Below are 16985 nucleotides of genomic sequence, written 5' to 3'. Positions count from 1 at the left end.
GCAATGTGACTATTAGGTAGTGGACAGAAGGATAAACTAGCAGCCCAATTCCCAAGGCTGTCTTTTAACACACTTTTTTGATGTAGTAGAAGCTGAGATTAATTTGCTCTTGCATAATTATAACAAACACATTACAGCCACAACTGGAAATTTTGAACGTTTTCGCAGCTTGCTGTAAAAATGAGAAATCACCAGCCTCTTTGAGCATTGGGCTCTCCAATACCATGCATAGTTTCAAATTCCACTGAAGTGTACTCTCCTAAAAGTGCATGCAGAAGTTAGGCTTATCCAGGTTTTCCAAGTTATTGCTCCATATTGTAAGAGGAGATAAACCACTCTGAACTCGGCTATTAACACGGAACAGAATTTCTTCCCGTCTTCCTTATATGAGCTAGCAAGGAAGTCCATATGTTCAGTCATGTTCACAGTTGCCTTTTCTCCTTCCAGGTGGCAGCACATGTCCAAAGATCTTCATAACTCCACTGTGCACGACGAGCAGCACAACTAGACTGTATGAGCCAAACATTGGCAATGAGGTGGCTCAGAAAATAAATGGAATCGTACCAGAGAAGCCATCTCCACAGCCAGTTTCAATTCCAAAACCACAAGGTCAGTAGCAGCTCATATCTGTGACCAGCTGTTGACTCTCGGAGGCCACCAAGTCAAGTACCTTTACCAAATATGCAGTATTTTGTGACACAAATAAAATGGCTCGCTCACACACACTAACTGATCAGGTTTTGTGAGATTGTGGATGCATTGTGGTGAAAATAGCAAGGGATGGATACAATTCTTGTCTTATTTGTTTATTTGTTTATTTATACTGCCCTATGCCCTATAAATACTGCCCTATGCCCGGAAGTCTCAGGGCGGTTCACAGAATAAAATCAAAATATAAAACCACAAAATAAAAATAAAAACAACCCAATAACGCCCCCCTCAAGCCCCCACCACATTTTAAAAGGGCATAGGATGTCAATCAAATCAACCAAAGGCCTGGTTAAAAAGGAACTTTTTGTCTGGCGCCTAAAGGTGTAAAATGAAGGCGCCAGGCGAACTTCCCTGGGGAGAGCATTCCACAGACAGGGAGCCACTGCAGAGAAGGCCTGTTCTCGTGTTGCCACCCTCTGAACCTCTTGAGGAGGAGGCACATGAAGGAGGTCCTCAGAAGATGATCTTGGGGTCCGGGTAGGTTCATATGCAAAGAGATGGTCAAAACCAGCACTTTAAATTGGGCCCAGAAACTAATTGGTAGCCAGTGCAGTCAGTGTAATATGCTCAAACCGTCTTGCTCTGGTGAGCAACCTGGCCTCTGAATTCCGCACCAGCTGAAGTTTCTGAACCATCTTCAGATGGCACTGCAGGCCTATTTGCCGTAAAGACAATTCCTCCAACTTGCTAATTGAGGAAAACTTAGGGCATTTTCTTTATTCCGTATGTTTGTTCAATCAAAGGTCTGCCCTGAATGGAGTGGGAAATATTCAAAGGGTGTCTTTGCTATTCCAGATCTGTTCTGCCAACAAACAACAGGCCCTGACCTGGTTTTGTAGAGTGTTAGTTGATACTTGGTTTCTTTCTGAAAAGCAGCTTTAAATCTCTGGAAACCAATTGTATCATTTTATATAACTATTGAGTCCCCACCCAGCATGCAAAAACAAATCCAGGGGAAAAAATGTGTGCGATGTTTAAACTTGCTTTAACTTTTTTTTTTAACTTTATATTGCTGCTATCTGAAGCAAACAACTACATAAATTTAGCCTGGAAAATGTTAGTTATTACGATCCAGGGGTGCAAATAGGGCATTAGAAAAGAGCAAGAGTTTTTGGAGCAAGTTTCCTAGTTCTTTACCAGAGTTAAGGCTTGGATCCATGGATCCATGAATGAAGTTCACAGAATGAAAGCTTCTTTTCTCTTCACTCTGTAGCCAATTGTGCCCCTTGATAATGCCTCACCATGGTTCCCTTCTGAACCATGTGGGATGGTATGGATGGGAAGCTGTCCACAGCTGTGTAGGCCTAATCATCCTATATCACATGTTATCTCCAGAGAGAGGTTTTTAGGGGTGGCGTAGGTGGCTGTTGGCCAACTTATTTCAGCATTTGTTTAGCCTTTAAAACAAGGCACAGTGTGTGTGTTTACAGTGTTTGCTAAGGTGAAACAACATGTGCATACAGCTCAGCATGACCTCAAAGTAAGTGACACAGAGTAGTCTTTAAGGGTTTTTCGGTCCTAAACTAAATGGTTTGTCTAACCAAATTCCTGGAACAGCGTGCACTTTCATAATCATGTAAACAGAGAAACATCAGGATAGGCAGTCTGCTGTATGTCTATTACTTTGGTGTTTTGGAATACAATGGCACAAAATAATGGACTCGTGTAAATGCCGAAGCAATGGTCGTCCCAGTCCTGTACTATCTGTTCTAACAATTCTTGGAACAATGGGATGGGATATGTTTAATATTTAAGTCTTCAGTCAGAAATTTTGTTTAGACAAACAGTGAGTTAGGAGGGACATGACAGAAGTGTATATGATGAAATAGATTAGAAGTTTTCTCTCCCCCATAAAATACTAGAACCTGAAGTCATCTAATAAAGCTGAATGGTACAATGTTCAGGACAGACAAAAGCGCTCTCTCTCTCTATATATATAATCGATAAACTATGGAATTTGCTAGTAAATATATAGTGATGATCGAGGGATGCGGGTGGTGCTGTGGTCTAAACCACAGAGCCTAGGGCTCGCTGATCAGAAGGTCGGCGGTTCAAATCCCCGCTCCGGCGGGAAGGTAAACGGTGTTTCCGTGCGCTGCTCTGGTTTACCAGAAACAGCTTAGTCATGCTGGCTACATGACCCGAAAGCTGTCTGCGGACAAACGCCGGCTCCCTCGGCCTATAGAGCGAGATGAGTGCGCAATCCTAGAGTTGTCAGGGGTACCTTTACCTTTATATAGTGATGAACACTAGTGCAGACTGCTTTTAAAAGATCAGGCAGATTACTGGAGTATAAAGCCTTTTGTGGCTATTACTCAAGGATGACTGTCTTCAGATACTAGGTCTAAGACCTCAAAATTCCTATCACAATATCTCAATTTTAATTCATGAGCTACTGCTGCAATCTGCTCCAATTGTATATTTTGTCTTTATGAACACTGTCATTATTGTGTTATACGAACTGGTCTTTGACCATAATAAATTATCTTATCTTGAACTTATCAATGGTTTCAGGCTGTGAAACAGTTTATTAAATAAAGTAAGTTGTTGGCCACCATGAGAACTGGATACTAGACCAGATGGCCCTTGGTATAATTCAACAGGGCTGCTCTTAGGTGCTTAATGGAAGGTTGCTTTTAACATTCTTCACCCTGCTCAAGATGCTTTCTGTATGACACAGCTTTGTTATCATTAACACCATCTATGCTGCTGCTACTTCCATTCAGACTTATTTCCTAGGATTGTTCTGTGGCCTCCTTGTTTCTCAGCCATGTTTCTGGTTTTGAGTTCTCCTCCAACCCCCTTACATTTTATCATCTCTCTCTGTTAGCTAGCTGTTCGATTTCATGGCAATTAGCTGATGTTCACTGGCCTAGATCTGCCTGTCATTTCTAGAGAAAACACAGAGTAGCAAACAGCTCAGTCTCTTAACAGCATGCAGGTGGATGTCAAAGCAGATTCGAAGAACACTGACAGATAAAACAGCTATAATGAGCAATTACAACAGTTCAAAGAAAAACAGGGTGGTGATGGCTGTCCCTCCATAATATTTTCTTAAGTTTTCAGAAGACTTCCATTAACATGGGGAGTAGGAGGAGTTGATGGGTCAGTTACAGATGCTTCATTACAGAAAGAAACACTTGGTTTTGATCCTGCTGGGATGCTTGTAGGGATTGTGATTTTTGTTACAATTATTTTTTAGAATCCTGTTTATTTGCTATCCATGCTGGACTGATTTTCTTAAGCTATTGTGAGTCCTGAGCATGCGTTTGTGTGTGCATACATAAACTTTTTCATGAGCTTACAGGTGACTTGGTCCTCAGAAAATACCAATTTGTCACAGGTTATAGTTGTACTTTGCAGAGATTGCCACACAAGGCATGTGACTGACCACCTTTGGCTTGCCAAAGTTTTGAGGTTTTGTTTTTTTATTTTAACGTTTTGACACTTTGATTGGGTTTGGAATTCAGGGACCTGGTAGACCACGGTTCAAAACCCCACTGAGCCATGCAGCTTACTGAGTAACCCTGGGCCAATTGCTGCCTCTTAGCCTAACCACCTCACAGGTTTGCTGTTGGGATTAAATGAGGAGGAAGAAAACCATGTATGCCACCTTGCACTCCTTGAAGAAAAGGTGTGATGCAGTAAGTGCAATAAAGAAACTGGAGAGAGACAGCGGCTTCAGCTGGGAAATTCCTTTCTTCTTCTTGTGGCAGCTGCGTATGTAGCCTACAAGCTGTATTCCATAACCCCTGATGTGTTGAGAAGCACTATCTCCCCCTGTGTGTGTGAAAGAGAGAGAGGGATAGCAGCAGCATTCGAAATTAGCTGGGCGCCAGTTGTGTTTTGCGACAGTCAGCCGGCCTTTTGTGATGAAGTAGAGATATCTGGTTGCCAGGTTTGGCCCTTAACTTCTCCATCTGGCTAGCTTGTGTGGCTGCGATGCCACACCACTCAGCTGGTCTGTTGGGCAGCACAGCACCATAAGATATGCCTCTTTTGGTGTTGCGCTGCCCCGCAAATCAGCTAATTCATGTGGCAGCGCAGCACCAAGAGACGTGTGTCTTTTGGTGCCGCACTTCCCCACAGACCATTTGCTTCGTAATCTTGCACACACAAAAAATGCAGCTAGGCATATCATTGTGGTGACTATAGCCCAGATTTAAGGTGCTATTTGGCTCCTAGATTTTATATCTCAGTTTCTAACACTGAGAGACAGACAAACAGAGACTTGTCCATGGCTTACTTGGATTGTGGAATATGCTTTGCTTGTTCCTCTCCCTGATTCAGGTTTGAGCCTTGGTGCTTGGGTGTGTGTGTTTAACTTCAAATCCATGCCCCATCAATGTGTCCATTGGTGGTATTTTCTTCTGTAGTGACTATAGGTTTACATTTATATACCATTTGATTGTAATAAAACCTCAAAGTGGTTTAAAATAAAGGGAGTGGTCTGTTTTGAGTTATTGCTCAGCCCTGGAAAGAGCTTATTAGGCTAGAAATTACCTCTGAGCATATGCAGAGTGCTCTTCCTTGCTGTTGAATAAATACTTGGTACTGTATTCATAAAGCCATTATTGAATGTTTAGAGTGTTTTGCATATATTATCTCAGTTATCCTTGCAACACTCCTGTAAGGCCATTATTATAATTCTCATATTGCAAATGTTTGAGAGAATGCAGAGGCTGAGAGGATGGCTTTCCTAAGGTCACCTAGTAAATTGGAAAAGGCTGTAGAGTATCTGCCTTGTATGCAGAAATTCCCAGGTTCAGTGGACTGGCACCTGCAGCTAGGGCTGGATATGTCCTTTGCCCAAAATTCTGGAGTGCCACTGCCAGTCAGTGAGCTAGATAGACCAATGGCCTGGTTTTATGTATGACAGCTTCCTATGTTCCCATTTCATAGCAGAGATGGGCTCTGAGGTGGGGCCTTTTTCATTCACATCGTCTTATGCAAGCCTGTGTACTATGTACAGAAGAAGTTGCTCTCTGGCGAATTTTGGATTGCAGGCCAGGGAGAGTTTTGTACATGGCATTGAGATAATTTTGAAAGAAATTGTTGGACAAGGCACATCTTAGTACAAAGGCAGAGAAGCCAAAGAGGAAAGAGTTATGGCTCGCAAAAACCTGGAGCTGCTTCAGCTGTAGGAAGTTCCAGAACATTATTTTACAGTATCAGATCATCTGTGGGCTTTGTGGGTTAGCCTTGCTGCTGTGCTTATTAGTTATACATCTCTTGATGAAGTTGTGGAGGCTGGACACGAGGCAGATCTTGCTTAAGTACCTAAGAAGGTGGTGTGTGTGTGTGTGTGTGAGAGAGAGAGAGAGAGAGAGAATAGACAGAGTACAACATTTATTTACATTTACCCCAATTGTACGGGGGTTCTGTTCCTGGCCACCCCATGCATCACTGGGATCCCCCATTTCCACCCTGTCCCCTTTTGGTGCTGAAAACAGCATGTGTGTCAATGGGAGCGCACGTGCTGGTCACGCACAAGTGGGGAGTTGCCTGTATTTATTTATTTTCATATAATTTATATATCACTTGATTATATAAAACAACAAAAACACCCACAAACCGGTTTACAGAAAGAATGAAACAATAAAATTACCAATAAAAAGAGCTATTAAAAACATTTAAATAATAATTAAAATCAGTGATCAGCTAAAAATGTATTAAAACACATGTAAACCTTCTACATATCTGGGCAGGCACTGAAAAGAGTAGAGTTAAGGCAGGGTGTACAGAGTACAGTTTTTGTGTTTATAATAATAGCAGTGTTTATAGTAATAGCAGAGCTTTCCTGAAAATAAAAAAACCGGGAAATCTGGTGGTTTTGGAAAGGGTTTTAAGAATCCCATAGGCCTTTCCGGGAGTCACAGTGTTGAACAGCTTTGATCTATGAAATGCCTCCAAATGCAAAATACAGTATAGTATGTTCCTTTTTCTTCACAGTGCCTCCAAAGCCATTACATCTGCAGAATTCACAGTCATCCATTGCCCACCAAACCCCCAGGCATAAAGCTTTACATTCTACGAAGCCAAGAATGGAGGAAGTTACACCTACCTCTTCTTGCGTATCTAAAGAAAAAACTAGCAAAGTGTCTGATCTCATCAGTCATTTTGAAGGAGGCAGGTAAACAAGTTTGTTTCATTTTTATTCAAAAGGGTACAGATTAAAAGAAGCATAAGTGACAGTGAATGAGGAACTGGTGTGTGCTCCACTTTTATAGCATAGATGGATGGTTGTGTTCTAGTGAAATGCAAAATTGGGAAGCTGATACGTTTCTTAAGGCTATATATTATTCCTTTGTCTCTCCTTTATATTGGGCCAACTTGTTCATTCTGCACACCAGGTATCTTCTTGCTAGTCAAATAAATGGGTCTATATATTGGTTGTGGATGTCAAAGGCTTGCATTCCGTTCCTTTAGATAGGGCAGTCTAACTCTCTTACAGTCTTTCTCCACGCTATCCATCTGTCACTCACTCTGATTCCGTCCACCATGCCACCACACTTGGCTGCTATAACTCATGCTTCTGCTCCATTAAACACTCACACTCGAACAGTTATCCAGATTTGATTTCCCATGACAATGAGGATTGATTATTATATAAACAACACGGTTTCAGTTATGGCACCCATAACCATATTTAAAATACCAGAACAGTTACCAATATTTGTGAAGAGGGATTTCACAACTTGGATGTGGGTTATGTTCTGAGGATTGCGCCTAAAGCCAAAATTGTGTATAGTCAAAACACATTGGGTACAGTGGAAGGTGCAATTGCCAAAGTCTTTCCCCCTGGATGCCCGCCCCCTTTATATAAAAGTTTTTGTCAAGCTCATAAAGCTGAATGCGCACAAGTTAAATGTGCATCAGTTGTGTGTTTACTGTACCTCGGTTTAAGAACAGCCCTGTTTACGAACGATTCGGTTTACGAACTCCGCAAAACCGGAAGTAGTGTCCCAGTTTGTGAACTTTACCTCGGTCTAAGAATGTAAGCCGAACGGTGGAAGGGCACCGGCAGTGGGAGGCCTCATTAGGGCAAGTGTGCCTTGGCTTAAGAACAGTTTCGGTTTAAGAACGGACTTCCGGAACGGATTAAGTTCGTAAACCGAGGTACCACCGTATATTATTATAGAAAGATTCAGAAACAGGATGCAGTACGATTTGTATCAGATTGTAAATCTTAGTTTGTAAACTAGTGTAAAAAAAAAGTATTCAAAAAGTAACTATAACAGAATTGCTTTTATAATATACTACTTCAATAACCCAGAATAGACTTTTAAATTTTACTGGGAATCCACTCCCAGGCACCAGTTCTTAAAGTTACAGTCCTAAAAACTAGTGTGAATATGAGTCATTCGGACCAGTATCCTCCCAACAGGACCAGTAGCCCTTTGGACCCTTAGCTTCTAAGCCATTTTATCCCCAACCAGCTTGCTTAGGCAGTTAGCTAGGGATAAAAAGGTGACATGCCTTGCCTGCAGCATCCAAGCTTCCCAGGTGGTCTCCCATCCAGGTACTGGCTTGCTTGGAGCAGAATGGCTGCAGGTACCAGCGACTGTGCCTTATGCATGCCACACACAAAAAAGCTGGCTGTGAGAAGAAGATGGTGTACCTGTGGAGGTGGGCTCTGTTCTGAAGTATGGAGTGTTGCTAGGTTATGCTAAAAAAAGAAGAGAGGTAGATTATGCACCTTGGTGGATAATCTTTGAGTGGATGCACCAGGTGCTAAAAATGAACCAAGGAAGAAAGCAAAGCATAGAAGTGTTCAGGGAGCTGCCAAAGTACACAGCAAAAACATTTCACTTTTTTAAAAAGTCCAGCTAAAGTGGTATGTTGAAGGAGGAAAAATGAGAGGTAAGCGTGGGCTTTTATGCGAGGTGGTAGGATTTCAAGAAAGAGAGATGCAGTGAGGGAGTGAGCCCAGGTGCAAGGAGAGGGAACATGGCTGGTGTGGGAAGAGATAACACTCAAAATACTTTGGGGAAAAGATGATCCTTTCACAATGATCACTTTAAAATGGTTTACATGTTCGAAAAAGTGGGGAATAGAACATCAGCGGTCATATACTCTCACTCTGAACAATCGCAGTGAAATAAATAAAGTGGAGTTTGGAGGAATGGTGAAGGCACATGCCAAAAGAAAATAACAAAGCTTGGGCAAACATTAGGGCAAAGGTTGGGGCATTGCTACATTGGCAGTTTGTGTAATGTAGGGCTAGGAAACTTTGGTGCTCCAGGTGCCGTTGAACTCCAACTCCCATCAGTCCCAGCTATCACGGCCAGTGATCAGGGTTGATGTGAGTTGTAGTTGAGCAACATCTGCTTCTCTAACCCTGAATTTGAAAAAGTAGACTTTATTATGTTTGTTCTGTAACTATCGTCTCCCTTCACCCCACCTCTCCAATTTCTGACCCTGATGAAAAAATTCAGAATAACAATGTAAGGTAAACAAACACTTATATGGGGAGAGGCCAGTGCACCGTGGAAGAGCACACACTTTGTATACAGAAGGTTCAAGGTTCAATCCTCGTCCTCTCCCATTAAAAGGGTTAGGTAACGGGGGCTGGGAAAGACATCGGCTTGAGACTTTGGAGAGTCACTGCCTGACAGAGTAAACAATGCAAGGCTTCGTGTTCTTTTTCAATGTGTTCATAATAATCCATAGAGAAAAATCCAAGAAAAATAATTCAGTGCTCTCAGCAAGATCTATTGATGTTTGTTTAATGTAGGTAGCAATGAAACACTGAAGTACACAGTGGGAAGAAGTGCAGTAAGGCTGCATTTCATGTCGAAGAATGTTGTGTTTTTAATAGTCATATCTTTGTGTGATGTAGCAAAGTAGAGGGTGGGATGGTGCTTGACTTCATTCCCAATATCATTTTCTCCAACCTGAGCTCTGATATGGGGAATCAGTTGGCTGGGAGAAGAGCAGTGGACGCAGATTCTCTCACCTTTACCTTTATTAGTTGTGGAAATCCCTGCCACTTTGTGTTTGCTTTGGCTGTACCCAGTCTTAAAAAACCCATGTGATGTAAGCCTTAGAAGCAGCAAACAACATTGACTGTAGTATGTTGACTTCAATGGGGTTTAGCCACACGTTTTACCAAGCAAGTCCTAAGTAAGCGTGAATAGGATTGTAGCCATTCTTCGCTCACCATTCTCTGTGCAAATTTTTGACTCAGCTTTGTTTAACATTGCTCTACTGATACTGCTTTTTTGTTTTTTGCAAAGAGGATAGGAAGGGTGTTCTATTCCCATAAATGGTTCATGTAATATGAATTCGTTTTCGCTCTCTTTTATTCCCTTTAGCCCATCCATTCCTAGTGAGCTGAAGAAAGAATCCTCTGTTCTAAATGTTGCTAAATCTCAAGGAAAGCATGGGCCAGCACCAGCACCTCAGCCAAAATTCCTCACCCAACACCCACTACAGAAGCAGGGATATAGTACAGATCACTCTCAGGATGTACAGAATCGCACAGCCAATGGAGAAGTAGCACAGAACCAGTTGGACTGCAGGGACAGCACATTGCCGGTTCATAATGCGAGTAGGGCCATTCAAAATGCATCATTTGACAGCAGCTTGGTAAATGGAGAACGAGAGAACATTAGTACAGACGCATTGCAAACTACAGCAGCCTGCAAAGGGCAAACAATCAATAGCTGTTGCCAGACTCCAAGTGTGAACACGTTGTTTCCATCGGGAAAAGAAAGTGTAGAAATGATTACCAATACAAAGAACAAGCAGAGTGAGGAGCACAATAAGCAAGACTCGCATGTGGAGACAAAGGTAAGGCAAGCAGTTTATAAAGAAATGTAGGCTATAAAAACAAAATGTACCTTCTGCATTATTGAAATATATAGGCCTCTGAAGGCCATACAGACCATTTGTATTTGCATTCAAATCTGATAGCTGTATCCCTAATGCTTTTTAGACCACTCTACAGCTTGAACAGTATACCATAGGAACGAAGAAATTCAACAGTACACTTAACTAGACTGCCTTCAAACGACTGAAATTTTAAGTATCTTCCCCTTTTTAACATAGATACAATATACACACACCAACACAAAATCTATGTATCTTTTGTCAGTTTCTGTTGGAGACCACATTCTATTTATACAAGGCAAAAGCTGTGAAGGAATCAATATTTTAGATGTAGATCAGAGAGGCAATACCAGTGGTATCTCTTGGATATGGAAGCTGTTGAGGGAGATTGCCTGGAGGGCTTTCCTGCAAAGGAAGGTTCTGGCTCTGAACACAGACTTCCTGATTGTGTGGACACTTCAGTCTACATAGTGTGGCCTCGGACACTGCAGGGCTTTTACATTCAGCAGAATAGCTGGAACAGTTCTTTTCCTCTTTATGAGTGTCCTCGTTAGTAAAACGAGCCAAATGCCAATGATTGCAGGAAGGACATCCCAGTTATGAAAAGGGTGTTGACAGTAATTTACAGGAAAAGGCAGAGACAGCAGGGTGGTAGTACAAGAACATACAGGAAGTAAATTGGCACACACCTGGAGAAGGTGACGGAAGGAAGCCGTTCAGTATGAGCCTTCTCACCTTCTGGATGATGAACTAATGTTATGATATGTGGCCTTTACATGTTGTAACACCCCAGTGGGAGCAGTTTTTCTGTGGGTTATTGCCATAGTTCAGCTGTAACATTTTGTTTAGTAGACTGTGACCTTATGGACAGGGTCATTCCTATGGGTCCTTTCCCTGGAATTCTCAGCGCACTGGGAAATGACACACCCATGGTCTCCCTCAGAGGGGCTACAATGGGTAAAGGGCACCCAGCAGACGTAAGCAGCAAGGAGTGTTTGGACATTCTGTAATACAAAAAGAGTAAAGCAGAAGAATGGCAGCTGCTGTGATATTCATTATTCCATGCTGTGATATCCTGCTGTGATTTGTATGGAGGATTAAAAAAAAATAAAATCATAATAAGGTGGGCTTCTCCTTGGAGTTGAGCGTTCCCTAATCCTGGTCAGCACTCTTGAGTTCCTGGCCAGTTGCAGATCAATCAAATCCAGATTTCAAAATGGACTAGAAACATAGGGAAGAGCGCTTTGGAAAGAACTAGAACCTCACGGTTTATTTTTTTGGGGGGCGGGGGACGGAATGCAGCCCTGTAGTATCTGGACTCTTCCTAGGCAGCATCTCTCACTGGCTGGCTTCACTCCCTTATTGTGTTTTTTCCTGCCTGAAATGTATCCCCGATGACCCCTCTTCCAGTGTTCTGCATATAGAATCCATGCTCCCTGTTTTTTGTTTAGTGAAATGCCAGGACTAATTTTAGACTTAATGTTCTGCTTTCACTTGATTGTTCCCTTTTTAAAAGTTTCCTTACACAACAAGCCATTATTTTTAAGGCACTATTTGAATTAGGGAGAGTTCAGAGAAGACTGTTTTTCCGATAGACCATCTCGCAATTAAAGTATTACATAACTTGTGTAGAAAGAAAGAAAAAACAGAATTCATGACTTTTAGATATGCTACCCTTCTACCATGGGTAGAACAGGCTTATGCTGCTAAGAGCAGTGTTATTTAAACCTATGTGCTCTGGAATCTCATACAGTGCTACCTCAGGTTAAGTACTTAATTCGTCCCAGAGGTCCGTACTTAACCTGAAACTGTTCTTAACCTGAAGCACTACTTTAGCTAATAGGGCCTCCTGCTGCTGCCGCACCGCCGGAGCACGATTTCTGTTCTCATCCTGAAGCAAAGTTCTTAACCTGAAGCACTATTTCTGGGTTAGCGGAGTCTGTAACCTGAAGCGTATGTAACCTGGAGCATATGTAACCCGAGGTACCACTGTAATCTTACTCAACTGGCTAGTTTCCTTGCACAGCAGAGTACATACATACATACATACATACATACATACATATGTACGTGCATAATTTTATTTGTATGCCATCTTTCCATAGTTAAAACCATGCTCAAGGCTGTTTACAACATGAAAAAATACATAATTACAAACATAACAAAAGAAGTCATAAACAACAAATAAAGCAGAGAAAAAAAATCACAACCGAATTAAACAATTTCCACATGACTCATAATAAGATCTAAAATGAAGATACAAAAAGTTAATATCGAATACAGCAGCAACACCCCCCTCCAAAAAACACCTAAACAATTCCCCAACCCAAGAATCTGTTCAGCAGCCTCAGTTAAGTCAGGGCCCCACCCTCCCAGGCCAGGTGGGGAAAGGCCTGCAAGGCAGGAAGCAGGCCTTCCTGGATTCACAGCCAAGGACCATGTGCTGAGCCCTTAAGGAAGGGCTGGACTACAATATGTTGTACCACAACTTCATCAGCCAAAACTAGGCTGGCCAGTGGATTGTGGGAGCTATAGTCTAGCAACATCTGTAAGGCCATTGATTAGCCACTCCTGTCTTAATGCTTGAAAGCAGGATACAGCAGCACACCCAACATTGCATCTAATGTACTTGAAAGAAAAAGTATTCATAGAAAGTGCAATAATTAGAAGAATTTTGAAGGCTCCTCATTATATTTAAGCCAATGCAGCCGTCTTTAGTTTACCAATTTGGAGGCAGAGGCTCTTAGTTTCTCACACTTTGGTCCTCCCAATTTTCTACGACTTGAAGGGGGAGAGAATCCTTGTTTGATAAATGCAAAAGCTGCAATTGCAGCAAAAATTCAGTAATTATATTGCAATTTCTTCATTCTGAAAATTGTCTGCATTTCCAGGAGACAAATGAACAGAAATGTTACAATATTGCCAATGAGCTTTTGCACACAGAAAGAGCTTACGTCTGCCGACTTGCTCTCTTGGATCAGGTAAGAGTGGGAATTCTTTCTTTCTTTCTTTCTTTCTTTCTTTCTTTCTTTCTTTCTTTCTTTCTTTCTTTCTTTCATGCTGCTTCTAGCTAATATAAGAGGAAACTCTTATATTAGCATGGGAAACCTGCTTTGACCACTAAATCAACTTATCAAATTAACCAGTGGATGGCTTCAAAATAATCATTGCCTGTTTGCTTGCATGTAGTTGTAGTTCCATCCTTTGTCTTTATGAATCTGCATATATCTCCTACCGTCACACACATATTTTACACAATTTCTTTCTGTGTATCTTCTCCTCTTGCCTGCAGACAATGGTAACTGGGACTGCAGCAGTGTTGTAGGAACATAGGAGTCATATCACGAGTCCATCTCGTTCAGTATTGCCCCCAGTGACTGGTAGTGGCTCTCTAACATTTCAGATAGGTAACATTTCCAGACCTCCCTGGAGATGAACATGGGATCATTGCATGCAGAACGAATACTCCTCTATTGAGCTATGTCCCTTCTCCACCCCACTATCTTTTAGCAATCTCAGAAAGCACCCCAACACCTTTAGAAAATCCTGAACCTATTGCTATGTTTTAGATATATTGCCATTAAGACATGCAAAATCAATTCTTTCCTTTGCTCAATAAAGGCTTGGTTCTTCACCCACCCTGCAGTTTGGCCAGGAAAAGTATATGGCATCGGTCACTACTGACATTTACAAATTACAAATGAAAAAAAAATCCATTTAAATTATGACTAATGACTTAATTGAAATGACTAGGAATTACTCATACTTCTGTTGGAATTATGGACTCTGGAGGTGGCACAGAAAAATATTCTGTTTGCCATGTAAATGTCACACAACCCACGAGCTCTGATTCTGCTCTTCTGATTCAATATACTGTACTGGGTCTGTCCCCCCCCCCAAAAAAAAATCTTGCAATAAAACACTTCTGTTCCTAATGCCTCCACATTTTTCATCATATATTGCCTGTCTGCTGAGAACGTTCCTCATCTTCACTCACTGCATGGTTAATTTACCTCCCTTTCATTGGATCATAGCTTCAGCTTTGTTCAAAGAGGCCCATTTTTCTTATGTGTGTTGGCTTATCCTGAATTTCCCATTTGAATATGAAAGAGAGGAAGCTCTACATAGCTACCTTTCTTGGAGCAGAAGCTTGACACCTCTTATTAGCTTTAAACTGCTTGCTGCTCAGGTTCTGTTGACTGCTAACATCTCACTACATCTGTTGGCTGCACTAGTGCATGCGCAACTGCCTTCAGTTTTCTGAGAAACGACTTTGCTAACAAGTTAAGCAAATAATATGATTAAAAGGTGTAGGAAGCAAACAGACCTTTAATTAAAATTCATACTAGAATCCTACAGCCAAAGATTCAGCTGGCAGGTTCAAGTCAACATAATGAGGGAGGGCAACCAAAATGGTCAAAGGCCTGGAAACGATGCCTTATGAGGAACGGCTAAGGGAGCTGGGCATGTTTAGCCTGGAGAAGAGGTGGTTAAGGGGCGATATGATAGCCATGTTCAAATATATAAAAGGATGTCATATAGAGGAGGGAGAAAGGTTGTTTTCTGCTGCTCCAGAGAAGCGGACACGGAGCAATGGATCCAAACTACAAGAAAGAAGATTCCACCTAAACGTTAGGAAGAACTTCCTGACAGTAAGAGCTGTTCGACAGTGGAATTTGCTGCCAAGGAGTGTGGTGGAGTCTCCTTCTTTGGAAGTCTTTAAGCAGAGGCTTGACAACCATATGTCAGGAGTGCTCTGGTGGTGTTTCCTGCTTTGCAGGGGGTTGGACTCGATGGCCCTTGTGGTCTATTCCAACTCTATGATTCTATGAGCCTTACCCCCTCAAGCCCTTTGCCCCTTGGCAGCAGAAAAGGAGAAACAAATGAGATGCAGCAGACTGCCTAGAACCCTAACTAGTAAAATGTTGACTTGAGGATCATTCTGCTTGCTTCATTTTGCTGCTGCTTCTTTTTTTGCAAGGAAGTGTGATTAATGGCAAGATAGTTCTGGTGGTATTATGAAAGAGGAAGGAGGTCGTTATAATAAATGGACATTTTTAATTAGCTGTAAATTGGCTGCAAACATTTGTTTGCCTTGTGCCTGCTTTACTTGCCCAGGAATGTGTGTTTTGTGGCTGACTCTCTTTCCCCTTCTTATCCATTGCAGGAGTTTTATTGTAAATTGATGGATGAAGCTAACAGGGGCTCATTTCCTGCTGAAGTTGTTAATAAAATATTTTCCAATATTTCATCCATTAATCAGTTTCACAGTCAATTCTTGCTGCCAGAGCTTGAGAAAAGAATGCAAGAATGGTAAGCAGTGCAGATTATTGGGAGATAGTACTCTGTGAAAGACCATGTGAATGTTATCTGTGCCTGTAGGAGGTTCTATGATTCTACTATAAATTGGCAAGTTGTTTTTGTAGTATTGGGGTCCATAACAGTCTTGAAATGTCAGAGAACACAGAATGATTCCCCATGAGATGTCCAGAAATGTATAAGACAGGCATAGGCAAACTTGCCCCTCCAGATGTTTTGGGACTACAATTCCCATCATCCCTGACCACTGGTCCTGTTAGCTAGGGATGATGGGAGTTGTAGTCCCAAAACATCGGGGGGGGGGCAAGTTTGCTTATGCCTGGTATAAGATATATTTAACCTCTTCCTTAAAACAGGTATTCTAAATACACAACCACACTTAACATTTATTCAAAAATACTGGGTGTCACAAGCCAGAGGAGCATCAAGAGAGATGAACCATGCATGTATTTAGAAAACTGGCAGCTATACATGATCTAAGTAATACAGTTCCAGCTTTTGCAGCCTGCCTTGGGAGGGAAAGAATATTTTCCTTTCTCATTGTTTGTCAACTCTGAGAATGAAAGCTCCAGTACTGGAATAAATTATTGGAGGAGGATTTTATATTAATAGGTGAGCTGCAGTGTTTATTTGGTAGGGTGCTTTACACATGGTTTTTTCTTAGGGTTACTTGTCGAAGCTGTGAGTTAGAGACATAATTTGTTTGTTTAGTTTATGGAATACTCTTTTTTTAAAAGTCAATCACACAATCACAAGGTAGTTATCAAGCAGAATAAACCAAATGATACATATTTGACAGAATTGAGGTGCCCATAGTACATATTGTCTGACCTCCCATGTTTATCTCTATAACTGCTTTCTTTTGCCTGTCCAGGGACACAAACCCCAGGATCAGTGACATCCTACAGAAGCTAGCTCCTTTCCTCAAAATGTATGGGGAGTATGTGAAGAATTTTGACAACGCAATGGAGTTGGTGAAAACGTGGACTGAGCGATCACCTGTCTTCAAATGTATTATTCAAGAAATTCAGGTAGTGCGCGCGCGTTTGTATGTGTGACATGCTAAATTTCTTGGCAGTCAAGATTGTGACTGTGGCACTTCTGTTTCATTGCTTGATAAT

At 41.7% G+C, this 16985-nt stretch overlaps 1 protein-coding gene across 5 annotated transcripts in view; it reads left to right on the top strand.

Annotated features, from left to right (window-relative positions):
* The window catches only part of FGD4 (FYVE, RhoGEF and PH domain containing 4), a 100777-nt gene that overhangs the window by 60071 nt on the left and 23721 nt on the right, over positions 1–16985 (top strand). For 3 of the 5 annotated variants that reach the window (XM_028746199.2, XM_028746201.2, XM_028746200.2), the window contains exons 2-7: positions 448–609; positions 6664–6844; positions 10029–10506; positions 13437–13526; positions 15713–15858; positions 16739–16895. In XM_028746199.2, coding sequence (XP_028602032.2) covers positions 448–609; positions 6664–6844; positions 10029–10506; positions 13437–13526; positions 15713–15858; positions 16739–16895 — 1214 coding nt within the window. Of the gene's footprint in view, positions 1–447; positions 610–4181; positions 4356–6663; positions 6845–10028; positions 10507–13436; positions 13527–15712; positions 15859–16738; positions 16896–16985 lie in introns of all 5 variants that reach the window. The other 2 variants (XM_077935083.1, XM_028746202.2) reach the window with 2 other exon arrangements.

The sequence above is a fragment of the Podarcis muralis genome, chromosome 10, assembly GCF_964188315.1.
Source record: "Podarcis muralis chromosome 10, rPodMur119.hap1.1, whole genome shotgun sequence".
NCBI classification, from domain to species: Eukaryota; Metazoa; Chordata; class Lepidosauria; order Squamata; family Lacertidae; genus Podarcis; species Podarcis muralis.
The sequence above is the reverse complement of the archived record's forward strand: the minus strand, read 5'-3'. Positions and strand labels throughout refer to the sequence as shown.